Source organism: Balaenoptera musculus, chromosome 11, assembly GCF_009873245.2.
Source record: "Balaenoptera musculus isolate JJ_BM4_2016_0621 chromosome 11, mBalMus1.pri.v3, whole genome shotgun sequence".
Lineage (NCBI taxonomy): Eukaryota > Metazoa > Chordata > Mammalia > Artiodactyla > Balaenopteridae > Balaenoptera > Balaenoptera musculus.
Genome location: NC_045795.1, coordinates 78,100,982 through 78,128,741, shown reverse-complemented (window position 1 = coordinate 78,128,741; position 27,760 = coordinate 78,100,982). Strand labels below are relative to the sequence as shown.

The following is a 27,760-nucleotide window of genomic DNA, read 5'->3' as shown; positions in this document are numbered from 1 at the left end:
AAGAGTCTGGTAGTTTTAATGTGGGACTGATGATCACTGTCTAGCATCTCTGCAGACGGAGCAATCCACAGCTGATTTACCACTGTCCATCCAGCACGGTGCCTGGCACACAGAAGGCGCTCAAACGCTGAGAGAACTCATGAACGAACGAGGGAAAAGGAAGGGCACAACTAGTTACTAACAACTGCTAGGTCCCAGCTACTGGCCTCAATGCCTGTACAAGGGAACGAAGCCCCCAAATCTCAGGGGGACTTCTGGTCACGGTGCACTAACACTGTGTTCTGTTTACAATATTTGGGTAAAGTATGTATTCAAACACTCAAACCAGGGAGGACCCCCCCCCACCCCGGCTTTTATTTTAGCTCCGATTTTTAAAATGTGATGGCGCCAAAATCTCAGAAACCCCTATGGCATAATAAACCCTGAGGTGGCAAAACAGCAAACGGCCTGACTGGAAGCCAAGTGCCAAGACTGCCCGGCTCCCGGCCTCCACGGGCAGCTCTGGCTGATCCGGGCGCCACACCAGCGGGGGCCGGGCTCCTCATCCTTCAAGTGAGAGCGCTGGCCTAGACTGCTGCCCAAGGGCTTTCCACATGCGTTTTGAGAAGGACTATAGCTATTACTAAACGGAATTAACAACGGCAAGTGTGCGCACCAGCCTTAAAACTCCCACTCAAGAGTGTGGCTCTGGCCCTAAGTCAGTGCTTCCCAACTGCGGCTGCACGTCAGAATCACCTGTGGAGTTCAGGCCACACCCAGACGGGCCACACCAGAATCTCGGGGTGGGGTCCAGGCGTCAGTAAGTTCTAAACCTCTCCAGGAGATTCCAGCGTGAAGCCAAGGCTGAGAAGCCGGGCTCTATCCCCGTGCTACTCACGAAGGATAAGCACTGACATTACCTGAGAGGCTTACTAGAGATGCTGAGTCCCTGGGCCTCACCCCAGACCTCCTTCATCGTGCTGTGTATCTCAACAAGATCCCCAGGGCAACTGGCACCTGTGAGCAGCTCTGCTCGAAACGCAGCACAGGGGCTCCGGCTCCCTGGGCGCACTGGCTTCTCATGGCCACCAGGTGGCTTAGGAAGACGGGCCTAAGGGCCAGGCTGCTACAACCAAATCCTGTGAAAAGGAAAGGCTTCCTTCCATAGGGGCAAGGATGTGGACCTCTCTGGATGACATGACTGGTTTCTCTTAAAAAAGCTCTTTTAAGTCATTTCTTACCTTCTGCATAAAGAAGAGACAAAAAAAGAAGAGGTAGTCATATTGACCTGTGTTTGCACACGTGAACTCAGAGACACGAGCAACGGATAAAACTGCTTCTGTCTGTGAGGAGTGGGTAGAAAACAGGAGTATGGGGGCCAGGGGGACTAAAACTTTTCACTGTATGCCTCTTTATATTCATGTTTCCTTTTTTAGCCAAGTGACTTTATTATCAATCTAAAAAATTAAATTAGAAAAAGGAAAACCCAAACCACAAAACCTTTTGATCACCATCCCAGCCCCTCCGTAGGGGAAGTGCAATAGTGGTCCCCAGTCACAGCACGCAAGCAGCAGACAGAACTCACAGGAGCTTGCAAACGGCCTTTTGGGTCGTGGCCATGCTCCAGAGGAAGAGCTGGTCTACTTTCACTGCTGCCCAGAGACTCCACACACTGAAGATAACTGACTTCACTGCCAGGCTGAAATTGCACCTCCACTTATCCCGAAGTTAACCACAGTAACTAAAGGGTAAGGGGCCGAGGAGAGTGCTGCCGGGGCTCTCTGCAGAAGGGAGGACTTCCGGCTGAGCCAGCAGGATGGGACCTGGCCGACTTCAAGATTTTCCTTGAGTGCCTCAAAGATGCCACCTGGAGAACCGTTCTCTTCTGGGTGAGAAGCGCCGGCGCCCCCACTCCTGTGCCGGCAGCACTGGCCTCCTCAAGCACCGGGCCCCGCACCTCTCTGCAAGCCCCTACCCGCCCCAGGCCGTGTGCCAGCTCATCACTGAGTGGTCCGTCTGTCTCTGCCGAATTGACTTTTTCAAAACCAAAGGTCATGTCAACAGAAAGAACGGTTTCCTCCTCACTGGGCGCAAGTGACGGATGAGGCGGTGAGCCTCTGTCAGAACAGACGGACACAGACAGTGGAGTCAGCTTCAGGATCCTGCTTCTTCAGAAGCTCACAGCACACAGAAGAAAACCTCTCCAACACAAGCCATTAGGAACCGAAACTCTCGCAACCCAAACCACTGGCCATAAGCCACTTACCAATATAATGGGGATAAAAGTTCTGAGGACCCTTCTAAACCCTTAGGAGTACATTAAACCCAGGTCCCACCAGGTAAGAAGCTGAGATTTCATGCATTTTAAAGTTTTCTGATATGAGGCCACCCCCCAAAGAATCCCAACAAACCACTGCCCAAGTCTGTCTCTGGTTCAGAACACTGTTCCTTGGTAAAGGTTCTTATCTAGTAAGAACCAGGAAGAAACATGAAACAAAGCAGAGTAACACTGCTCTGGGGCTGGGCTTCACCGTGAACAAGTGCACGTCCTATTAACGACCATGGGGATGGTTCTCTGGATTTTGGACTACCCGAGGTCTCTGACAGCTTCCTCTGACTATATCAGGCAAGCAAAGCAGAGAGGCAAAAATAGATGTACTCGCAGAGCCCACTCAGGGAGGCACTAGTAACTGACGCCCAAATGGAGGGTTTGGGATGACTATTATCGGACAGCCCCCTTTAGCAAAGCTCAGTGCTTCCCGAAGTAGGTTCCACCAAACACTAGTCCCCAGGATGCTCCCCTAAAAGAGGTTCCCAGGTCAAAAGAGCCTGGGAGACAGTCCGCATTATACACGATATCCTCTGCTTTGGGAGTTACAACGGACCGTGCCCATTAAAGGCTTTGAGAAGTCCTGCAGTGACAAAAACTATTTTACTTCAGGAAAGGCTGAGCTAATAAACCTTTCGGGCCACGGAACTGTTCTTCCACTTAACATCATGTTGGGGAAACGGCATGCCTAAGGCCACACGAGATGATCATCTTGCTTTCAACTGTAAACCAGAGCGAATGGCTCCTTTCCCTAACACCCTCGGCAGCTCCTCAGGGCCCTCAATCAATTTCAGCGTCATCTGACCTCTCGGATCTCCTCTTGTTCCAGGAGCTTTCTTGCTCTTTCTCAAACAAGTCACGTTCTTTTCTGACTCAAGACCTTCGCACACACGGTTCTCCTTGCCTGGAACCCACTCCTCCCCGCCAGCCCCACGGCTGCTCTTTCTCATCCATTCGTCTCAGCTCAAGGGCCCCTTAAGACAGGCTCTCCATGAATCCCTCCGTCCTGTTATTTTCCCATCTCAGCTCTTAGGTGGGTCCAAACCCTGGCTCCACCTCTAACGTTCTGTGTGACCTTGCTTCTCAGTTTCAATATCTGTAAAACAGGAATAATCCAGGCCACCTGACACAGCAAGATGTGAAAATTGTATTTGCTAAGGTGCCTGGCCTACAGTAGTCTCAGTAAGTGCTACAGGTTATTAGCGTTTCTGTTATCTCCCTTATGACAAGCTATGATCTCTATGTTCTGTTGACTGGCTTTCGCATTTCTCCCCGACCTAGAAGGTGAGCTCCGTCCATCTGGGAGCCCCTCGGCCTGAAACCCCAGCACCGAGAACAAGACACATTTGCTCCAAGAGTGAGTGTATGAATGATGAGGGCCCTTCCTCCAAGTCTGGTCAAAGGCCACGTGTTCATCTCAGAGACCATTACCTTCATTAAATCAGCTCCATAAGAAACAAAGAGGATGCAGCCCTGATGTGCCACCCGCCCCCAGAGGTGGTGGGACGGGCACTCACTTCCACAGCTGCGCGTTCAGATGCTTCTCCACCATGAGGTTGAGGGCGCAGCGAAGCCGGTTCCACCTGGAGTCAAACACGTAATAGCCTCTTCCAATCTGCCGGCTCCCGAATGTGCAAAACTGCAAGAGAGAGAGCACACGCTCAGACTCGCTAACTCCGAGGGCATGCGGCCCGGGAAGGAGCGGCGAGGACAGACGGTGCTTACTGAGGACCGAGGGCTGTGAAGCACGAGTGTGACAATGCCTAGCCCCGAGTGTCATGGAAGAGAACGGGAAGAGCAGGAGATGCACCCAACCGAGTGCATGCTGCCTCGGGGTGCCCTGCTCTGAGCTGCACTCGCACCTTGACCTCGCCCTGCATGGACCGGAGGGCATGCCCGGGTCCCCGGCGCGCCCCCCTGCAGTGCCCTGTCCCTGCGGCGTGGGGAGGGTTGGCGCGGGGGCGGATGTGGAACTTACAGATGCTGGCTGAGGATGATGACCTGAATAATGACAGTCCAGTTTTTCAACAGACTCTTCTTTGTCATCGCCTTCTCCCTCCTCACTGGATAACCGAGAAGCTGGCTCAGTGGCAGGCAGGGGAGGGTGTGGAGATTCATGGACTGGAGGCGGGTCAATGGGGGCACTCCCACCTTGCTGAGCAGGACAGCCTGGAGGCCTTGGTGAGTAGAAAGTGCAGCACTGATCAGATCACATCACATGTCTGGGAATCAGCCGCCTTAACTCAGATACAACAATGTATCCAAAACCATCCGGGGAGGTCTGGGCTCCACCACTAGCACTAGGGACACAGATGCTGATCCAGGGGGCCTGGGAGTGAAGAGTCCTCTCTCCCGAACCGCGCGACGTCAAATGCAGCTGTCTGCCCGGTCTAACCAAAGTAACTTATAACCACTTCTCTATTCCATAGCCACCTGGTCCGCCTCCTATTCTCCCCAAAGGCGGCGAAATACATGTGGAATTTAAGAGAATTCTTTCTTTGATTCCTGTTCAAATTTCACCTGGAACTGGGTTACTAAGGCAATCAATGAGGTAATTGGTAATATGCTCTAAAATAACCTAAGAGGGACAGGAGGTGATAAAAGAAGGTAGCTTTACCATTTTATGTGGGTAATCTAGAATATGTAACTCAAGGACAGCAGTGTGCTTTTCCAACACACATAAAGGCCTGGTGTTTCTAGGCTTAAGCCTATTTTTTAATAGATGGAAAAACTTTAATGAAATTGGCCAAGGAAAGGACTTGCTAAGGAATCGACAGCCTGGACCTGGCCACATCCTCGGGCACCTCCTCTGATCACTCCTCCAACCGTGTTGTTCGGAAACCAGGGGGCCCATGTGGGGACAGGCTCACGTGCACACTCAGGTTTCCAAGAGGGAGGCACTTCCATCCCTCACGTGACCATTTCAAGAATCAAGACACGTGAGGGTAAAAGGTTAATCAAGCAACAGCACCCAAGGGTTGGCACATTCCTAAGCAGAAGCCCTCGGCCCAGACTCAAAACCCTCGTTCTCTATGCCTTTCTTTTTCCCTTCTTTCTGGAAAGTGGGTACCAAGTCCTTTACTTCAACTTGGTTAAATATACAAGCACGCACACACATATATTCAGCCCACCATCACTGTCTCCAAGGCATGTGTCTAAGTTCTGACCTGCTGCTCACTACACAGCTCAAATGACTAATACACACTCGGGCCAGAGTCCCAAATGAATGAATGAAAAAACATGTTGTAAATGGATGCTGTAAAGACTCAGGCTGAATGCCTATCCCCAGCAAGAATCCCAACTGCTGTGTTTTGCAAGAAGCAAGACAAATGAATGGGAAATGGCTGCCAAAGCCATGTGAAATGTTCCCATCACTAACTTGCGGGCAGGGTCCGGGCTGCAGCCCTACTCAACAGGGTCAGGAGACACCAAACGCTGAGCAGGGGCAGGACAGATAATTCTAGCTTTACTCTGCTGCTTGCATTTGGCCACAAACAGCCCTGGTTGAAACTCAGTGATGAACGTTTTTTTTTCTTAAAGTAAAACCCCATTAGAAAAACATCTCTTCTCGTAGCGAGCCTGACGTCTGTCCTCGACATCACGATACACCGGGGCTCTACAGTCTGCACGTCTGTTCTCTGAAAGAGGGAGAGAGAGCTGGAGGACATGGCTTACCTTGGAAGACTAGGGGTGTGAGGTTTAGGTTTACTAGCTACGAAAGGCTTTGATTCGGAAGGAATCACTCCGTGAGAGTTTTGGTGTGGCTCCTGTGAAGTTCTAGGAGGAGTGGGATGCGGGTCCCTGAGAGGCTGCGTTGGTTGCTGAGAGTCCGGATGGCGAATCGATTCCTTTTCCCTGGTTTTGTTTTTGTGCTCGGCTAACAACACATCGAATCGTTTTCTTCTACCCTGGACAGCCCTCCGCTGGGTTAAGGAATGTGTCTACAGACCAAAAACAACAACAACAAAAACAAACAACCAGAAATGGAGGAATCTCAGTAATAATCTTTTCTGCCACACATCAAAAAATACCAATGCCAATAAAAAAGCAATTTGGACCATTAGCTTAATAATCAAATGCTGCTCAGTATCTGATAGGCTAAAAATCTTAAGAGTATGATTTTTTTTTCCCTAATAGTTAGAAGCAGATATTCCAGGCTCCAAATGTATAAGAACCTGGTGATGTTATTTCCACCAGAAGAAAGAAGAAATGTTAACCGTGCCACCAGGTATGTAACTGGGGGGCAAACAGTAGATACAAACAGGTAACAGGTCCTCGTGTTTTGTGCCACAGGAACAATTCATTGATCAGAGCTGTTACCAACTCCGCTAGAGAAGTCCCCTTTGGGCCATTCAGAGTTTTGAATGTTAACAGGGAAGAAGCACTTATTCCATAAAATACGTATCACAAAGTCTTCTTTCACTAACTGCCAGAGAGTAAAAATTAAACACAACTGTTTCTTTATTCCTGTGGCAATGCTACACAGAGAGAGAAGGGCTCACAGCATCCTGGAGACAGGCCGAGGGAGACCTGGGGGGATTAAAGAGTAAGAGGCCAAAAGAAGACAGGCTGTGCACAGGGAACGACGCAAACCAGCATGAGTCCCTGTCGAAAGACACTCACTATGGAAATCAAGAAAATGGGATAGCATTTTTGGATCCAGAGACAATGTCTAACCTCAGAATTTAAAAATGGTCACATTCTTTTTTTTTTTATTGGAGTATAACTGCTTTACAGTGTTGTGTTAGTTTCCGCCGTACAATGAAGTGAATCAGCTATATGTATACCTAGATCCCCTCCCTCTTGGACCTCCCCAAAACGGTCACATTGTTGAGAAATTTGAAATTACTCTTGAGAAGAAGAATGGTCAAGTAAACCTGACCACTCCATACTGCTTAGGGCCTCCGTCTGTAAAGAAAAAAATGCAAGGAGCCACTAACCACAGCAGCCCCAAATCACACCTCCCAAATATGAGTTCATCTACATAAATCCTTCCCTCTTCTATGTTACAACAATACTACAAATGATACTTTCTGTGTGTTCATTATACACACATTATACAAATGTATTGCTCTAAAGGCTTACATGTTCGCTACAATTTAAGGGATTTTAAGGGGAGTTAGGCTTCTAATTCCCTTCTGCGGTTCAATAACATAACCTACGTCCATACCACATATACTGCAAACTATGTTCGCCCAAAATCTAACCTGGCACAGATCGTTAGAAAAATATGTTGAGCTTCTTTTTAAGATTTTACTTGGTTTTCTTTAATATGTAATATATCCACAAGAAAGTAACCCTAAGTGAAGACAAGGACCTTTGTTTTGTTCAGTGCTGTACCAACACCTAGTACGGCACCTGACATGCCATAAATGCTTCAAACAAAAACCAGATAAAAATAATGGCCCCCCCAATACATGTTGAATGAACAAACGAATATATGTCACTGGGGGTCCACCTGCCTGTCTCTCCAGACAGATGATACAGAAGCCTCTCCTCACCTTTGCATGTCCCCTGGTGCTTAGCGTGGGAAGACCAAGTAAAGAAAGTAGGCAGAGACGATCAGTATTTTCCCAGCTTGGTTTGAAGAGTACATAGCATTTGCCCTGAGCTCTGAAGAATCTTCCAGCCACAACCCTGATGCCCCCTCCTCGCCATCAGAACTCTGTGGGGCGCTGCCCAAGGCACACAGGATAAAGAGCAGCTGCACGGAGGCCCGGGGCGCTGCACGCTCTGACACCCCTGCTCCCTGCTCCTCTGGCACCAGGTGCCGCCTCCTCCTCCTGCTCAGCCTCCTGGCTGCCCTTCAGACCCTAAGCTGTTTGTCCTGCCCCGTCCCAGAGCCTTCACAAAGGTTGTCTCCTCTGCCTCTCCCACCCCTTTCTGCCCAGACAAATCATATGGATTTCAGCCCAGTATTCCTACAGCAAAGGAGCCTGCCCTGACTCCGTTCCCCTAGTGAAGGCTGTCATTACACAGGCCTCTCTTTTTTATTACCCATCAGTGGTAACTTTTACAGTTACTTGAGTCATTACCAAGTTAATCTTCATCTCTTCCATTAGACCGTAAGCCCCAAAAGGGTAGGAGCCACGCCTTGATTTTGTTCAAGCCTGTATCCTCTGAGGCCCAGAAGGAGGTCTGTGCCCGCAGATGTGTGCAGTAAATGCTTCTACCCTGAGAGGAGCCCAAATCTACTTGCATGGAAGGCACAGAGGACACAGAACACTGGACAGATGAGGAAGTGAGGAGGGGACAGTGAGGGTGGCAGGCAGACGACAGAGTGACAGGAGTGGGCAGCAGCAGATGCCCTGACAGCAAAGAGAACGGACAACGTCCTCAGTCTAAGACAGGAGAGATCTGGGCAGCAGCGTGGGGGACATTCAGCTGGGTCTTTGACATGCAAGACCCACCGCTTGCATGTCAAGCATTCCAGTGTGTTTATTAGCCCACTGCTGAATGGATTCGGGCCGCAGCGGAGGCAAGGAGAGGGAGAAGCACTGACAAACAGGACACGGAAAGAAAGTAAGGGTGTCCTGTGCAAGGGCAGGCCAGCCACAGTGCTGCACGTTCTGCCGGCTCCATGCCGAACTCATGGCATGCTGGATGAGGATGCATACTAACGCACAGACAGGCTTAGCACCCTGCTACAGATGGTGATGACACCCTTAACAGGACACGTGGAGAGCATACACGACTTGAAAAGGAAGATGGGGGAAAAATGCGGGATCGACACAAAGCCAGTGAAGGTTCAGGAAGAAGGCTGGTCAAACTCCTTGCAGATTCGGAGTTGATAAGGCTTTTGGTTCACCAGCATGCCTCACAGATGATTAAAAAAGAGCACCCTGGGTAAAGCAAGCATCCTTCATTGACCACAGGTATCACAATACTGAGAAATCTATGTTTCTGAGAGCCAGGTAGGCAGGAAGAGAGCAGAGAGGGGTTGGCAGTGTGACGTGGCGTGCAGCAGGGCTGAGGCACACACTCACAAGTTCCCTCGGGGGCAGCTGAACAGGACATGATTCTACAGAGCTCAACTGGCTACTGTCAAACAACACACCACTCGATGTGTCCAGTTAATATTATATAAAACAAAGCAATCTGTCCTGAGGAGTTTTTAACCTAGAGATTCAACGGTGCAATTGGAGTGGGGATGACCATCTACCTCTGAAATAAAATGCAAATTTCAGAATATATATGTGTATATATGTTTTCCTCTGGGAAGAGAATCCATAATTCTTTAAAAATTAGGTATTTAAAGGTGCTTTTGACCAACCTAGTTCCTCACAAGATTCAGTACCATTGTTGCAAGATAAAATCCACACGCTAAAATTAAATTAGAAATTTAAATTAAAATAAGAACTACCGAGAAATAACGTTTCCCGTTTCTGAAGATTTTAACGTTCCTCTACTGTTTAGGGCTGGAGTGGAGTCTGAATTTCTTTATTCAAACATAATCTTTGGTAAAACTTAAAATAATACATCAAAAATTTTATTAATTTTTAGAGAACAACACTAATTTTTATAATTTTTAACCTCCTCCTTTAAACAAGGGTTTTAAAATTACTTCAAGGCAATGATTCTTAATACTTTTTGAACCCTTCTGCAGGGTGGCTGGGGACATAAGCATATATGCTCATTTATGAAGGGGGTCTACTGAAGCCAGAGGCCACCCCCATGTCAACCCTTATTTTATAGCAAATATACCGCCTTCTCACTAGCATACTGGCATTTCAAAGGAAAACTCAGGATAGAAAGGGGGAATCTTTACATTTTCTTGGGTTTTACATATACATTAGATTATGTGGTACCTAGTATTTTTTTTTAGAACTAAAAAAATAAAGCTATCTCAAAGTCACAGATATTTTTAAAGGAGCTGTAAAATTGAAGAACCAGAGATAACACAAACATTTTAAGAATATTCACATATATGCAAAGGAAATTTCTGGACTCATTCCAAGTCAGTACAATTTAAACCACAGTAAAGGGGAGCCTCTCAAATTTCTATGAGGAAATATTAAAAAGCTTTGAAAAATAACAGATTGATTAGGAAAAAACACCATTCCCCTGGATACAGTAAGGCTCACTGGAGTCAAAACCCCTCTTAAGATAGCAGTTTATAACAACAGGCTCCACGTTTTCTGAACTTGAGGCGTTCTTCATCAAAACGGAGTCATTCCCTCACTTAAAAATTCAGAACAATCCTCAGAGCAGATGCCCTGTGAGTGAGAGACGCTTGGGGAGCAGTGCTGTACAGCCCAGGTCCCCGAGCTTCCTGGAGCATCGGGCTCTGCCCAGGAGCCCCCTACCTTGCATGTCAAAGACCGGGTGCAGGGCTTCTTGGTGTCGAGATCGATGACCCCACAGTGGATGTCAGGATCAAACTCCCTTTCTGTCAAAAGCACACAGACATTACAATGGGCTCAGACGCTGCTTCATTTATTTTGAAAATAATAAAATCGGAGAAATCTGAGATTCTCCTATCTCAGACCAATTATAACTTGAAGCAAATCTATCACATTATCAATAAATATAAAATATACAAAGTACGAACGAGCGCCACTAGAAAGCCACAACATCTCTAAGAGAGTGGGGACTCTCGCCACCAGATGACAGGAAAGAGACTGTTTAAGGCAGCATTACTCATTACTCCATTTAGGAATACACCACTAGAAAGCTACTTTTACGTCACCTACCCACACACGTGCACTTTAAAACCAAGAATGAAGAGCTCAAAGACACTACTTAAGGAACTTCATCCTAAAGCTGAAGTTGGCCAGTTTCAAAAAGAGGACTTACAGATAACAGTTGATTTGCTCTCCCAGGAATGCCCAATTAATACAGAAAGAAATACTGAGAGAAAATATGAAGTTACCTGATAATCTCTTATTTAAAAATTTCCTGTTATTGGAGTTATCTTCTGACTTCTTCTCCAGCGTAGGCGGTGCAGGAAGCCCTTTGCCATTCAGAATCTGTCCAGGCGAAGGCAAGGTTGGCTTTGGTATTGAGGGGCAGTTAAGGCCAGGCTTGACTGAGGAACTCACAGCAGCAGGACAGACTGGCCCTACCGCAGATTTCAGTAGTGCACCATCCATCTTCGGAGGAATCTTTCCACTTGGACAGAGGGCGTCATGCTGTCGTAAGGGGAAGTGAGAACACCAGCACCTGAGTGCCCCGGCAGCCCAGGGTGACTGGTGAGCCAGAGGGACGAGGGCAGAGCCTGGGTCTACCTGTGCACCGTGCAGAGCTAGGCTCCCAAAGGTACACATTACGAAAATTTGTTAGGGCTACGCAGAAAACTCAGTAAGACTTTTACTCAGTCTGTAAGCCCTTCTGGAGCAGCAGAAAGCTCCAGCGGAACCATCAAATTTACCTGGTCTATCATCATTCCAGAACAATCCTACACATGAGCCCGTTACCCAATGTAATTCCTGCAAGAAGCAAAATATGAAAAGGTCTAAAAGGACCAAAGACTGTGGCAGGACCTTTAGAGGATATCTTTTGAGAGCTGTCACTTTTAAGAAATGATCCACCAAAATAAAGTAAAATGAGTGAGCAGCGAAAAGAACAACTGAAATTAGAGAACATTTCCAAGAAATGTCACTAAGGACTTGGAAGAACTCAAATGTCCCTAACAATGTATCTCCAAGAAGAGGCGCTCTGCCTCTGTCAATGAGGAAGACCAATGTTTAATTAGGATACGATGTGTCACTGAAGTGGTAATTCTCCGGTCCCTGAAAAAGGTTTCTCCATAGGAGCCTGGAATCTAAGTGCCTGGCACTCAGCTGGTGAGCACTGAATACCTGTATCACTAACCAAGAACTGACTTTTTTCTGGAATCTTACTGATACTGTCATTTGGGTGGCAAATGTTGGTACGAAGCTGACAGTTAGCCTGGTCCCCGTCTAAAGCCCAGCTACAAATAAAGAAGATTTGGACTGATGAGGTTTTATAAACTTCGCCCAGTGGCGTCAGTGCTCTAACAGCTGTTAAGCGGGCGACTGACTTACACACTGTACTGGCATTTTCTTTGGCTCTCTGACAGCTCCAGGAACGAAAGCCAAGCTTCCTGTACTTGCACTTCTGACAGATGAGCAGAGGCTGCGGGCTTAGCAACCAGGACAAATAGCACCAAACAGCTGTACCTGGAACAGCCCAACAGCAGCAGAGACACTGCAAGATGCCACGGCCTCTCCCAGCTGGCAAGGTCCGTGCGCAAGAGCAGGTGCTGACCGCTGCCCGAAGATTAACCAGGTTATCAGACCTTGGGACTGAGATGTGTGGCATACCCTCCGAAAGGGAGGCAGGCCAGGGAAAAGCCGCCCACCACCAAGGCCGAAGCATGCCGTGACGGGGCAAGATATGTTTCCATGGGAGCGCACGGCTGCCCCCCCATGTGACCCACAGAGCGCCGGCCAGCCTACAGGCCCGCCAGGGAGACTCGTCAAGGCCTTGCCTGGTGGTGTGAACCTCTTCCAGTCTCCCCTCATCAGTGCTTGGATGTGAACCCAAGACTGGGGGTGGGAGGAAGCACTGCTTCCCTATTTGCTGTGCGGGCCCCAGAAAATCCTAGAACAGCTTCTGGGGATCTCTTCACCTTTTTATTCCTACTGTCATCCTCAGCGGCGGCACCAGCATCCGTTCCTTTACGGTCTCCTGTGGGCCGGACACTAGCCAGGTGCTTGAGTCTAATACATGAATCCTACCATCCCCACTAACCCTGCACAGGGGCCGTTATCTTAGACTCTGAGAGGAAACAGGGCCTTGGCCAAGGCCCCTCAGCTAGGAAGTGATAGAGGCGGGATTTGAACCCCAGGCCTGTTCGATCTGAGGGGCCCGTGGCTAAAGTTCTTCAATCTTATCACGCTTCCCTCTCCTTACCCAGAAAATGGAGATAACAGCAATACCTATTTCAAAGGGTTGTTGTGATAAGTAAATGACAATACACTTAGCTAAATTTCAATAGCTGGCACACAAGAAAGGATCAATAGATAAGTATTATTATTGCTATTATGACTCTATAAAGTCTCCCAAGGTATAACAGGGAAACAAAAAGAAACAACAACATATATTTGAATTTTCCCCAAAGTGGGCTCTCTTTCACATTATCCACGTACACTCTCAGATGCTACTTGTGTACACAGTTCCACTTCTGGCAGGTGAGCTTTAAGAACCCTCTGGGCCATACTCACATTCTACCATGGGGGACTCTATTTTGCTGAATGGGATGCATTGGCCTGTTCCCCCTGAGCTGCAGTTTCTCTTTGGGCGATTTCAACAACTTGGAACTTAACGAGGATGCACTTAGAACACCTCCACTGGAAGAACGGCTGCTTCCACTTCCACTGCCTCCTTTGCTTTTGGACAGAGAAGGGAAGAAGGAAAATACTGAAGTGGGAGGAACGGCCAAAGAAGGCTTGCTGGATGAGCTATGTCTTCTTTCTGAAAAGGAACACAAAAGGTGGGGGGGGGGGAAGACACTGTTTCAGGCAAGTCTCCAATGGAACCCTGGGGGAGGTCCCCGGAAATCAACACATTTAGGTTCAAATACGTGTCACTAGTGAAAATATATTAAACTCAGCAGCTTTCAGAAATGGCTTATCTAGACCCCACAGACTTATTCTGGATTCTAGGAACTGGTCCTTCTGCTTAGGAAACGTCTCGGCATAAAGAGGTTTATCATACATAGATAACCATTAGGAAGCAGACATTCTAAACCTGAGAATAGTGGGTTTTGCATTTTAGAAATGAACCTCACTGACTGCAACTTGTAGTCAGAGAGGGGGAAATTATTCATTCATCTGCAGAGCTCTGCTAATTGACACTGCACGGAATTCTTTCTGCCTTTCTAGCATAGTACCTCTCCAATTTTCAAAATAGCAAAATGTTAAGAAACAAGTTGTACCTTAATTTTTTTATTTTTGTCACTACCCACCAGTATATAGCACCAAATAAGAATGTTTCTAGGGTTATCTTATCGTTCCCTAAGAATCTGTGCTGAAATTTTCCAGTGAATCACTTCACTCCCCACTCCCAACCCCCCCCTTTTTAAATAATCTCACTTGACTACAGATGGCACAGCTCTTGTTCACACCATAGGATGCCAAAGGCGCAAGACAAAAATACCACAAATAGCTAAGCCTGCTTTTTATACCAGGAAGTAATTCATGGTTAAGTAAGGACTACGCAGGCTTAACTGAAAGTAAGTCTATCCACTAGAGAATCAGGTTTTCTCAGAGTAAGGCAACCCACACTAAATAAATCGAGAGCTGTTGAAGAATGTTACCATCGGAAACAAGTAAATTATTTAGTAACTTTATCTACTTAAGTACCTCAAGCTGGTAGCTTGAGTAGTTGCCTTTAGTTAAACTTGTAATTTAAAATATGTTTGCTTTACTCTTAAGTTTTAAAATGTATGTGATCCAACATTTATTTATCACAATATGGAAGCTATATGAGTATTTTTTAAATTAAGCATATTAGAATCAATTTGACTACAACCATCACGTAAAGGATTTATTTCCAAAGGTCCTTTTACATCAGTCCTGAGACTCTCTGTGAAGCTGTGCTGACTTCTTCCCAGAAGGGCATTAGCTCAAGGACGCTTTCTGGGGTACTAAAGAGCCTGCTCTACACCAGGACAAAATCATCATGCTACCTACAGGCAGAATTCAAATTCTCCAACTAGACCACACAAGGGCTACAAGCAGATCAGGAAGGCTAAACTGATAGTAATTTATAAGTGCCTGCTGCTTTTTTTCCCGCCAGATATGAAAGTAGTGTGTAAGGAAGGGAAAGTTAAAAATAACAAGTTTAATAATTTTCCAAATTTGGCACCTGAGGTTTTCTTTAAAAAAAATTAGTTTCCTTCTCTTCCGTGATCCCAAAACACTCTGAATATACTTTCAAGCACTGGCACTTGTCAGCCAGGACTGTAAAAATCTGTCTCCCGTTCTGCCGACTCCCTTGGATGGTGGAGCTTCCTGTCTCGGTCATCTGCCCCTGACAGCATGGCACAGAGTAGGCCTTCAATTAACATTTGCCCCATCGGTACAGCTCTTCTTATGAAGAGAGTGATTTTCAAATGGTCCTAGACGAGTGGTTCTCAGCCTTGGCTACACATCGGCATAATCTAATGAGCTTATTAAAAAAGACTGATGCCTCAGTCCCACCTTCAAAGATTCTGAGTCTGATTTTTCTGTGGCCTGGGCATCCAGACTTTTACAAGCTCTTCTGTGTGATTCCACTGCGCAGCCAATGGTGAGAGGCTACCCTAGACTAGGCTAATGCCTCAAGAACCATTAACCACAGCTGAGTAAATCACCATCTGTACGGCACCGAGAACACTGCCCGGCACATGGCACTATACACCAGGGTTTGTTAAATGAAGCTCACCGCTACTACTTGTCCTCAACTAGTGTTTTCCAAACTTCCCTCAACTGCAAACTATTTTCATCATTCTTACCAAAGACACATAAAATACTATTTTTTACTCAACACTTTTATTCAAATTATCAACTCTACTGTTCCTTCCTCCTCCTTAATCTAATACTCACCAGTCTTTCACGGGGACAGCACTGGTATTTTGGACACAACAATCCTTGTACAGGATTTCAGGGTGGTTAGAATTCCTGTCCCCCAGTCCTTAATCACCAGTAAGTAGTGCCCCTCTATCAGGGGCAACCTGAAACTACCCCCAATCTGTTTTCAGATGGCCCAACGTGAAGCAGGGTACCACTCTCAGTGTTTTCCAGAACTCTTATTGTTTTCCAAAACAATAGCATCTATAAAACAACAGGTTTAAAAAGTGTGTAATATATATTTCTGATATACATTAAAATAAATAAATATTTAAATTAAAATGTTCAGCCACAAAAATCACCCCCAGTGGCAGTGTACTAAAGGAATAATTCCCATGTCTGTGGTACAAAGAGGGGGAAAAATTCCAACCAGAACTTCTTCTAGACTTCTAGGAAATACACTCTTTTTACTATTTTGGGGGTATCAGAATTCTCAAGCAAGTGTCTCAGAGTAAAAGTGATATATTTTCTCTGATAGCAAATGATGTAAATAAAATTCTCAATCGAATTAAACATAGTTCACTATAATGCTTGTTTTGAAAACGTAAACTTATTCCGAAGTCACTGATCTACTAAGGAATAATTTGAGCATAAAGAATTTTTGCATTTCCTTTTGCAAGATTTCATCTGCAAGAAGCACTAGGTGAATGCAGAAAACCACACCTGGCTAAACTGAGCCACGTGGGCATAAAAGCTCACACCCTCAGCCTGCCCAGCACCCCCCCCGCCCCCCCCCGCAAACATCCACCATCCACCTCAGTTCACCATGGACCTTAGGAGCCACACCATCCACAGCTGGTGCTACACCTTTTCCTCGATATCAGATAATCTTCCTTCTACCGCTTCACAATAGCTTACAAACTGAAACCCTTCTGACACCTACCTGCAAAAGCACATGTCAGGTTGTTTTCAAGGAAAAATGTCATATTAGAATGAATATTTATGTATTTTTTAAACCATTTAATACACATAAAACTGTGCTACCATTCTTGTTAGGTTCCTATCTTTTTCTGTGTGTCACCGATGAAGTTTTGAGTGTTGTGCCCATTATCCCATTTTTCTAATGAGTCTCCTGTGGTTTTTATTGCGCCATTTTGCATAGTGCAGTAATTTCTTAGGAATGTGTGCTGTCTTATGGCAGAACTGGCTGCAACTTCCAGTCTACCCTTTCAATTTTTTCTTTTTTTTTTTTAGCTGCACCGAGCTGCATGTGGGATCTTAGTTCCCTGACCAATGATCGAACCAGAGCCCCCTGCAGTGGAAGCGTGGAGTCCTAACCACTGGACCACCAGGGAATTCCCTGTCCTTTCAATTTTCTATTCCCATCATAGTCCACTTTCCCTGTTTTCTTCCGTTAATGCTTTTTTTTTTTTTCTGAGTTGTCTATTAACTCTTGATACGGGATTTCGCTTTAGAAAATCAAGAGTCAAAGCTTTCTAACATTAAAGGTCAGCTGATGTATCAATAGCATTTCAAAAAAGTTGTATTTTCTACTGCAACAATAAAAGCTATTTAAAAACTAAGAATGGCAATCTATCATGTGAACTTCCTTCATTCACTAGAACTTGAAACAGACTGCGCGCGTGTGTGCGCGCGCGCGCGCGCGTGTGTGTGTGTGTGTGTGTGTGTGTGTGTGTGTGTAACTGTGATTCTGGCTGAAAAGTGCCAGCTCAAATCCTTGTCATGCTGCTGAATTAAGTTGTTCCTTCACATCATGGTCTGGTAACTCATTCTCTGGAAAGGGTGGCATTTGGCTTTCCCTTCACGAGAAAGCAAAGAGGAAAAACCAAATTAAATTATAGATGAGTTGGACTCTCCCCAACCTTTCACATTGGGCCCTTATTTTTCTTAAGATTTTAAACTGGGCTTCCAGTTTTAAAAAAGTGTTTGTTTCTAGATCAAAAGGGAAACGGGCAAGTTATGGGTAGGGTTAGGGACCTTATATTAAGTGGACAAACTGGTGGCCAGATGCTAAGCATAACTGAAGTGTGGTTTGGTGAGGAGTCCAAGTTGAGTTTTCAAAGCACTCCTCTCTCCAGGGTCTGGCACCAGCCCAGAGAAAGCACACTCTGTCCCTGAATGAGGAGGGCACTGTGAACGGCTCCAGCAAGCAGGAGAGACAGGCAGACCAACAAACAGACAAACACAGATACAGTGAAAAGACAGAGCAGAGACAGAAGGACAGACGCGGGTGAGTGTGTGGTGTATGTGGGGCAGTGCTGGGGTTGGGGGTGGGGGGGACCACACAGACAGACAGATCTGGAAACAGAGACAGGGAGAAAGAGACAGAGAGCAAGAGATGGATGCATCGGGCTTTTTTCCCTTGTGGCCTGAGCATGTGATACCACTGCAGGCAAGGGTAGGATACAGGGGTGGCCAGTGGAGAGGACAGCTTTAAGTCTTCCAAAATAGAAAGCAACCAAGAATACTGAGCTTATAATTGTGGATTCACGCTGAGGTTTAAAAAAATATATATGTAAGTGTTGACACCTAGGTACAAACCAAAAAGGAGTTCAAAGCAAATAATTAGATCTTTTAAAGGCATATACATTGCTTTGGAAAAAAAACTAAAGATAACTTATAATGTGTAAGTGTCAAAGTTAGGACACAAACCTAAAATGCAGTCAAAAGCACACTGTCACTTCAAATCATTCATGCTTGAAAAAAATCTAGAAAAATATTTGTCAAACTTTTTTTAAGTGGTTATCCCTGGGACTGTAGGTCTATTTTTGAAAAACTTTTCCACAATGTTTAATTTTTCTACAACAAATATGGTTTACTTGTTTATTAAATACATACTTTTAAAAGAGAGAGATCATTTGGTGTTCTGGCCTCAATTTCACACATGCCAAATAATGCAAGGCCTATTATCACTCGGGAGCATAGAATCAATTTGTCCCACGCTCAATGATCATCACGCAAGAGCAGGCAGAGTGGCTAACAGCTCGGAAAAGCCCACAAAAACTATTTTACTCCAAGCCCTTTTCTGGTATTTTATTAAACCTTTTGCTAATCTTTTATGATCCGAGCAACTGATTAATGGAAAGTCTCACCTGCAACAACAGCAGCCACTACTGTTAGTGGGCAGAGACCACCCATCAGGCACCATGCTACGAAATTTACAGGGATTGCCTCAGTTAGTCCTAACCATCTTCCTACAGAGCAGATACTGCCATGACCCCCACTTTCCAGATGAGAAGGCCAAGGCTTTAAAGGGCTCAGGTCAGTCGCCCAACATCACCCAGCTAGCGAAGAGGCAGGATCAGGATGCAAGGCCGGGCAGGCGGACTCTAGTGCCCGGGCGGGACCACATGACAGTCCACCTCAAGCGGTGTCATTAGCAGGCCACAATGCACGGTCCAAAGGCAGGCAGAGGGGTGATGGTGAAGGTTGCGGCATATGTCATCTTTCCGAGTGCTCTGCAAGTGCAGGCTATTAGCACAACGGGCCGCACAGTTGGAACATACAAGTTTAAGACAGAGTTTTGGTAAATTGGGGTGGGGATCCAGAATATGTTTAAGGGAAACCCAGGCTGTTGTGGATTAATCTTCCTATTTTGGAAGTTGCTATCCTAAAGATTAGCTATGGGTGTCAGCCAGTGTTGCATTTGGTCTTTTTTTACGCAGGAAACATTAAGATGGTTTGAAGAGTGAATTTTGGTAGAAAGTGCCAGTCAGAGCTGTCTTTCTGGCTTGGCTAAAAAGAATCACTTAGAAAGTTCCAGATGGATATGCTCGACAAAGAACCCATGAGGAGGAGCAGTTATACCTGTTCTATACCTATAACAGAAATACTTGTTCTATAGGATTAGGCTGGCCGGCCCCCACCAGACCAACACCATTATGCATGCTTGCAGTCATGCCCTGGTCCTGGTTGCCTTCCCAGCAGAGGCTGTTGGGCACAGTCTTAATTAACTACCAGCTTGAATAGAATCCAAAGTAAAACCAAAAAAAAAAAATTTTTTTTTTTAATAGATCACTTGAAGGGGGCAAGAACGCTGGAGTCAGACACATGTGGGTTCAAACCCTTGTTCTGTCACTAACTAGCTGGGTGACCCTGGGCAAAGACCTGACTCTACCTACTTTGGCAGACTCTTCATCTGTCAAGCCTACCCTGCAGGGCTGTTGGGATTAAATAACAGAGTTGTAAAGCCTGCAGCCCAGGGCTGACTGTGGACCAGGTACTGGGTACTCCATAGGGAGTAAGACAGAGGCCCCCTGTTGGTCCAGGTAATGCCAGTTACACACTCAAGTGAGAAAGGCCAAGCAGACAGAAATCAGTGAAGGACAAACCAAAACCACTTACTCTACCTTCCCCAGTGTGGTAGAGACTTAAGTTTATAGATTTAGTTTACATGTCAGTCCAGGAAGATACTAAGCTCTTCTCAGTCAAGAGCTCGGAAGAACAATGTTTAGAATTCATTAAAAATGAAAAGGGCTTCCCTGGTGGCGCAGTGGTTAAGAATCCGCCTGCCAATGGAGGGGACACGGGTTCGAGCCCTGGTCCGGGAAGATCCCACATGCCGCAGAGCAACAAAGCCTGTGCACCACAACTACTGAGCCTGCGTTCCAGAGCCCGTGAGCCACAACTACTGAAGCCCGCATGCCTAGAGCCCGTGCTCCACAACAAGAGAAGTCACCGCAATGAGAAGCCCACGCACCGCAACAAACAGTAGCCCCCGCTCACCACACTAGAGAAAAGCCTTGCGTGCATCAACACAGCCAAAAATAAAAAAATAAATTTAAAAAAAATGAATAAATTCACACACCAACCAAAAAAGATGCTCATTCCAGCTAAAGTTATTTTATAAGTAAAAAGTTGGCTCATTTTCCTGACAGAACTGAGTCACTCAGGAAGAACTGCAGGTGAAAAGGAAAAAAGTGAAGATCAAGTTTATGGATCCAAGGGTGGCAATTTTATGTAGATTATCAAAGCAATGACTCCTAAAACTCACAAATTCTTCTCTAAATGAAACTCACACTTTTAGATAGATTTGGTCAGGTAAGGTTAGACAGAGTGCATACTCTGTTACAGAAAATGCTCTATAACTGCTCCCATTTAAAGCAAGGATTTTTAATAATCAAGCTTACACATAGCTATAAAATGTAAAACACAGGTAAACATATAGAGCTCCTTTGGCCAGGCAAAGCAATCAATAATTACATATACCAAAAGGTCAGTTTAGAAATGCTGGGTCATTCATTAAGCAGCCCTTTAAAAAAACTAATCAAATTGTTTATTTTGACATCCAGGTTGAAAATAACTGCTATGTGCTATTCCCCAGCTCCCAGTTAACCCCAAGTAGCCATCACAGTTCAGTTTCAGGCCACCAAACACAACTCATGAGGCATCATCTGTCTTTCATAAGGATTATGACGCACTCTGAAACATCTAAGATCAGGACCTGAGGCAGACTATATATCAAGACTGCTGTGTGTGTGTGTGTGTGTGTGTGTGTGTGTGTGTGTGTGTGTGTGTGTGTGTGTGTGTGTGTGTGTGTGTGTGTGTGTGTGTGTGTGTGTGTGTGTGTGTGTGTGTGTGTACATAAAGCATTTAATAGTGTCTCCTCACTACTCTCACTGTCAACTTCTCCCTGTAAACGTTCTTATTCTTTTCTAAAAGCACTTTCACGTGTCTGACCAGCAAACACAATCCAACTCCACTCCTTGTCATTACATATTCTTTTTTAATCCTAAATCTGCTTTTTCTTTGATCCAATTTCTGGAGGGTCCCCAGGGAGTCGACCGGACTACTCCAGAGCAAGCAAAGCGTAGTCTGATGCTAAAAAGGAAGCAAATCTGTGGGACTGTCCCTGGAACATTCAAATCTCAAGTTGTGGAATCCAGAGCTGACCTCTGACACACAGTGCCTCAAAGGACAGTTCACCAAAAGCCAAAACCAGAGCCGCGAGGCAGCCTCAGAGCATGCTTAGGTGGGTTACAAATGGCACTGGAAAACAGTGAGGAAGAAAAAAAGGTCTTTACACAAAGCACTCGGCATCATTTCCACTAGAGAGATTTAACTGAAAAGGATGATTTCAACACTGGCTGCCCTAACAAATTAGTCTCCAACTGCGACTTCTGCCAAATGCGTTTCTCCTCCCCCTAATGCAGAATGTTTTTAAATTAAAACACGAGGGGAAAGTGCAGAAGAGAGAGTCATTTACAGCACTTGGGCCACTTGAAACAACTTTTCGCCAAGGTCTATAATCAAATTATCAAGCTCTTGAAGTCAGTGCTTTATGACGGAAATAAAAGCCCCACTAAAGTATTCCAGGTCCCTTGGCATTTCCACGTCTCTGGGCAGGGCGGCACTGCAGCATTCCCATTCACACTAGCTGATGAAAGAGAACAGATCACAAAGGGCAGATTACAAGGGAGAATGACTCCAGCTCCGGTGGGGGAAGGGACAGGCGTGAATGGATTGTAAATAATGTTGCTAAGAAAGGACCACAAATATGGCAACCTCAGATAATCCTCTTGCCAGGAATTCTTCCCATGGGGACTGTTCTTTCTGAACTTTGCTTTCAAGTATGTGAGAAATATGAAAAACTTACTGAATATCTGGAGGTAGCCCTCCCCTGCTGTCCCAACTTGTAGGTCTGTGCAAACATTAGAAAAAAATGGCTTTTAAAAATTCCAAACACTTTATTAAGGGAGATGGAATGATAGAGAAAAAGAGGGGATACTGGATGGTATAACAACTGATCACCTCAGTTGGGAGAATATCATTTCTTCATAATCGTTGTCATAAGACATCTTGTTTAAGGAACATTGAATGGTCTGAATAACAGTTCATTTCCTTAAGGGGGCCCTTCCTATCCTCCTGTTCAAGGTGCAGACTTTGAACTGAGAGTTATCACCATGATCTCAGACAGACACACACAGATGTTTTTAGCAAATATAACTTTGGGGAAAAGGCTGTTACCGCCTTGAGCAAAACACAGCCACCAAACTACGCCACCTCTGGGATGTTGCCGTCACCATTTCTGGCTACAGGATATCATGCAATGAACGACATGCTGGCTGACACTTCCACTTTGCTAACAGTCACAAGCACCTCTCTCCGCTGTCCTCAGGACACACACTGTTACCCAAATGATACTGGCAGAGTACAGCAAGCACTCACCCTGCCTGAAACAAACAGGATCTCACGGTCTGAGCGCTGAGCGATGCACAGCATCTCCCCCGAATTCGCTCCCATTGACTTGAAATGTTTGCACGCCTCAGGTATCAACATGTGAGAAGAAACCAAAAGCCAAAACCAAAACTCCATCAGTCTCCATTTACTTTTGCTTTAATCCTTTATCTATTGGGGGAAAAAGCATCCTATACGTTTAGCGATCTATCACTTTAAGTTTAGCCTTCCAATTTGTGAACACCTTGCACAGGTCAAGCGTCGACACCCTCAGTCCTTACGCAAGCACCTCTCTAGTCACGTTTTGGGTCTGGGTCCCAGTTTGTCTCTAATGAAAGATACAAGGCTATCATCAAAACGCAAAAAGTATTAAGAAAAACAAGCTATGCCTTTACCACTCCAATCCAGTTTTAACACACACACAAAGGGTAGGGGAGAGAGAGAAAATTAAAAGAAACCTGGCAGAACTCAAACTAGAGGAGTTCTCTGTTTTTGTTCTGTTCGTTTGTTTTTTAAAACGAAAACTTCTGTGCAGGAATTCCCTCAGGGAGCACTGTCCTCTGAGGCCAAAAAGGAGCAGCAAGTCCAAGGTGCAACGGAATGACAGCACCATCTGCCTCAGAGTGCTGGGCCAGTCTGTAAGCCACATCCTTATTGCTGTTTCCCACTAGTTTTGTGGCCTTTATATTTCACTTTATTGGGGGGAAGGTGGGGAAGGGGTGAAAAGACCGTGAACCTGGGAGTAACAAAAACCCCAAACTCACAACGCAGCCCTTAAAGCCTCCTCATTAAGCGCTGTTAATAAGGAATGGGTGATTCATGACGTAACAATGCCAGTGAGGAGTTTGCAGCACGTGGTTATTTTTTCTGAAGACAGAAAACAGCGTCTGCCCCACCTACAGGATGGGGCTGTCAACTAATCAACACCAAAAGCGATATGCAAAAATGAAACCAGAAACAGCAGCACTAAAACTGCCTGACGAGAAATAAGAGTTCTTAGAAAAATCAATCTTAGGGAGTTAAACAGCAATTTGAATAAAGGTTTGAAAATCTGTTTGTATTTAAAGTTCTGCAAACCAGTAGCTAAATTTCAGTCTCAATTAGAACCATCCGGTCAAGCACATTACTGCAGGAGGCATGAAAGGTGAATCCAGTGAAAACTAAAGATCTCAACTGTCACCTCACTTCCTGCTTGCAGACGAGGCATGAGAGAGTTAAGGTAACTTTGAGGACAGCCGCCCAACCCACCCAGGAAGAATCTGCTTGGCTGTACTGGCTACCTTAATAACACAACCAAAAAAAAAAAATAGTCTTTTCTGGCAGTCAGTCAGTAATTAAATTCTTATACACTCAATTTAAGTTACTGAATGACTTCCCAGGGTTACTGTTTGTATTCTAAAGTTGTTCTTCCTCTTGACACAGTGTTCTGCTTGAAACTTTGCTGTGGATTTGAAGTATCCGACAAAACAGCTTTCAAACACGTTCTACAGGAAACACGGTGAACTGCCTGTCATGAAACCTCACTCACCACAAGTGAGATAAAAAACAAACAGTTAAAGCATGTTACAACGTTCGTCCATTTTTAGAGAGCGACGTAACCACTGCTCTCCCTGTTTTGAGATATGGGCACCGTTTGGTGCAAACCTCAGCATGTTGTTGGAGTTAATAGCAAACTCAACTCCTGCCTGCGTTTGACCTTTGGCCAGATCACTCAAATGACATTTCAGCATGGCTCCTGTGGACGGCCGGCAGCAGCTAATCCCTCTAGTTGCGATTACCCCCCTGATCCACCAGTCTGCAGAGCGCACTCTCTCCACCACTTCAGCCACGAAGTGCTCCGGGCCTGCTGGCGGGGCAGGACGGCCACCAGAGGAAGGGGGCCTGCGCCAGCTCGCCACGCTCGGCTCTGCGTGGGTCTCTGTCCTGTTCCCAAAGACCTAGCCCACCTTCCGCAAGCTCGTCCAGAACTGGGCCCCGAGCCAAGCCCAGCCTCGGAAAACTGCCTCGGAAAACTTACCCGGTGGAGCTTTCAGCCCCCGTGCGGAGGAAGGGCTGTTCTGAAGAGGCTTCTTGTTACCTTCCATTCACATAATTTGGTTGTGCTTCATTGCACACTTGCTACTGCAGGCTTGCATCATGATTTGAGTCTGCCCACCAACTCCAAATGTGCTCCATGTTTGGTCTTATGTAACATTTGCTACTACTGTAAAAAGCACTTGAATTACAAAGGTCCTGGCAGATCAACAGAAAACAAGGGGTGGAGTCTAATTTCATCTAATATGGTCATACAAGGCGTCCTGGCTGGTGTAAATTAATCCTTCTCTTTGAAAGGCAGCTGGCCAAAACTGAGGGAGATGGAATTTATAAATTTAACCTGCTAGAATTAGAATGTAAATTACTCACACCTGATTTTCCTGAGTAACTAAAATGACAACTATTACCAGGTATATTAGAAAATGTACTTGATTCGTTATATATCTACACTTTAAGCCTCGACAAACCTACAAGTTTTAATGTTATACATTTTTACAAATATCAGCAGTCTTTCTCCACATTCTATTTCCCCACTATCTACACTTTAAAACAACAGAAGTCTGTTATACCTAAGCATAGTTTTCCTTAAATCTAGTAAGAAAAATCTTAACCCATTTTCTGTGCATGTTTGTAAAATAGTCTAATTTCAGAAAAAATATATACCTTATTGTCCAGAGTTCAACCACTGGATGACTGACTAAAGCTGGGGAACTTTTAGACTTTTAATCCAAAAACTTCTCTAAGTGGCTCTTTGTAAACCAGGCCTTCCTGGTTTAGCTGTTTGTCTGTCTTCAGCCCTATTACACTCCCTGCGTTACTACTCCCCAATTCTGTCAATCGCCAAATCTTACTATCAAATAGACATGGAAAAAAGCAGCCAACTGATCTGAATTTTATGATAATAAAGGCTGCACACATAAATAGACTCAGATGCCTGATAGTTCAGAATGAACACTTTTAAATGTCAAAAGGAGGGGGTAAATTCCTCTACAAAATACCATCACCCAACACAGACTATTTGGCACAAAGTCATGAATTACATGTGTGGAAAAGATTTGGCCTGGAAGGGGTGGTAAAGAGTTGTGAGGCATAGGAAATGGCTTCTATTAGACCAGACACAAATTCTAAATTTACTGTAAAACAAAAGAGTAGTAGCCACACTGCTTTATTTTCACAGCAAGCATTCAGACCCTAACCATAGCAGCAATATTAAGATCTAGAGGGCTTTCTGAAACCCTCCCCCGACCCCCCACCAGATTTCCGGTTCAAACAATGCAAAACTATGGTGGTTCTTAAAAGACAGAAGAACACAAGGAAAGAGCCATCAGCAGGACTTAGAAGCACAGGATGAGCAAATCTTTCCAAAGTTAATTAGCAAAAATAAGACACTTAGGTTAACTCACTGAAGGGTTTCTTAAGCTAGCAGGGAAAAAAAAAATTCTATTGCCGTACTACCTGATTGCAGAAAGTTTTTTAGCATCATTCCCTGCACCCACCTGCCCTCGCCCTCGCCAAGGGGGAGCTGAGGGGTCTCCCTGACATCGTCAATGGCAGAACTGAACTGGGATAAGAGGACCTGACTCAGACTAAGCCTCAGCTCCACATCACTGCACCCCTCAGCCTGGACACCAGACTCCTTGCCAGTCTCCCAGCACAAACGCTTGCCTTTCTAATGTTCCCTTTCGTAGATGGTGATGGTGCTAGTGGGGAAAACAATCCTTACGAGAACCAGCCAACCCAAGACAATTTTGGGAACGAAGTCTTTCTGTAACCCGGAGGAACTTCAGGATGAACTTCAGCAAATCTTCTTAAATGCTACAAACATACGTCTACACTTAATTTCATATATAAACAAGAAAGAAACAATCCTAATTTATTTTTAAGACCTACATCAAAGAAGGGATGAATGATAGTGCAAACCAGAAAAATTAAAATTTGTACAATAAGAATATAAACAAATACACAACAACTGGGCATATAAAGCTCAGACTGAACTTTTAAACACATACCTCTCTTAATGCCCTGAGTAAAATGCTTAACCAAATACCACCCTGTTCTGCTTGGAAAGCATTATTACTATTTTCTTCAAACCATTTCTCAATATCCTATCCAAATAAAGTTTATATTGATATTAAATCTCCCAATGATGGCTCATATTTCAGTGCCTAGGTCTGGGGACATGGTCACATTTCTTTTTTCTTATGAAAAAACAAACAGACTACAGACTAAAAAAAGACTACAGACTAAAATACCATTTTAATAGAATAACATCCATGCCTTACAGACCAAAAATTATAGGTATTGGCTGTGGTGTGGATGGTGTGCACTCATCAATTTTACTCTGGTTGCACAAAGGGAGTCCTGAACTGACACAAATTCTTCTGTGAATTAGCCCGCTCCCAGCAAACAAGCAAACCGGCAGCAGCTAGGAGGGGCCGCGAGGGCTTGGGTTTGGCCGCGGCCTCAGCACTTTTAGTTGTGTAGCCTTGGGCAAGAGACTTCTGTCCCTCAGGGTCTGTGCCCTCCCCTGAGAAGCAGTAATACCGCCTCCTCTAACAGGGCCTCGGTGAGGAGTAAAGGAGGTGACACATGTAATGCAGTGCCCAGCACATCTTAAATGCTCGATAAATGTTAGCTATTACGATTAGAAAGAAGGAGAAACTGGATGGTGGACATCATTCAAAATAAAGGAAGACCAAGAGAA

At 45.3% G+C, this 27,760-nt stretch overlaps 1 protein-coding gene across 1 annotated transcript in view; it reads right to left on the bottom strand.

The window, feature by feature from the left end:
• ATXN7 (ataxin 7) overlaps positions 1–27,760 on the bottom strand; it is an 85,826-nt gene that overhangs the window by 4,806 nt on the left and 53,260 nt on the right. Inside the window, 7 exon segments of the mRNA XM_036868588.1 lie at positions 3,826–3,947; positions 4,287–4,485; positions 5,984–6,249; positions 10,615–10,697; positions 11,181–11,417; positions 11,420–11,439; positions 13,498–13,747. Coding sequence (XP_036724483.1) covers positions 3,826–3,947; positions 4,287–4,485; positions 5,984–6,249; positions 10,615–10,697; positions 11,181–11,417; positions 11,420–11,439; positions 13,498–13,747 — 1,177 coding nt within the window.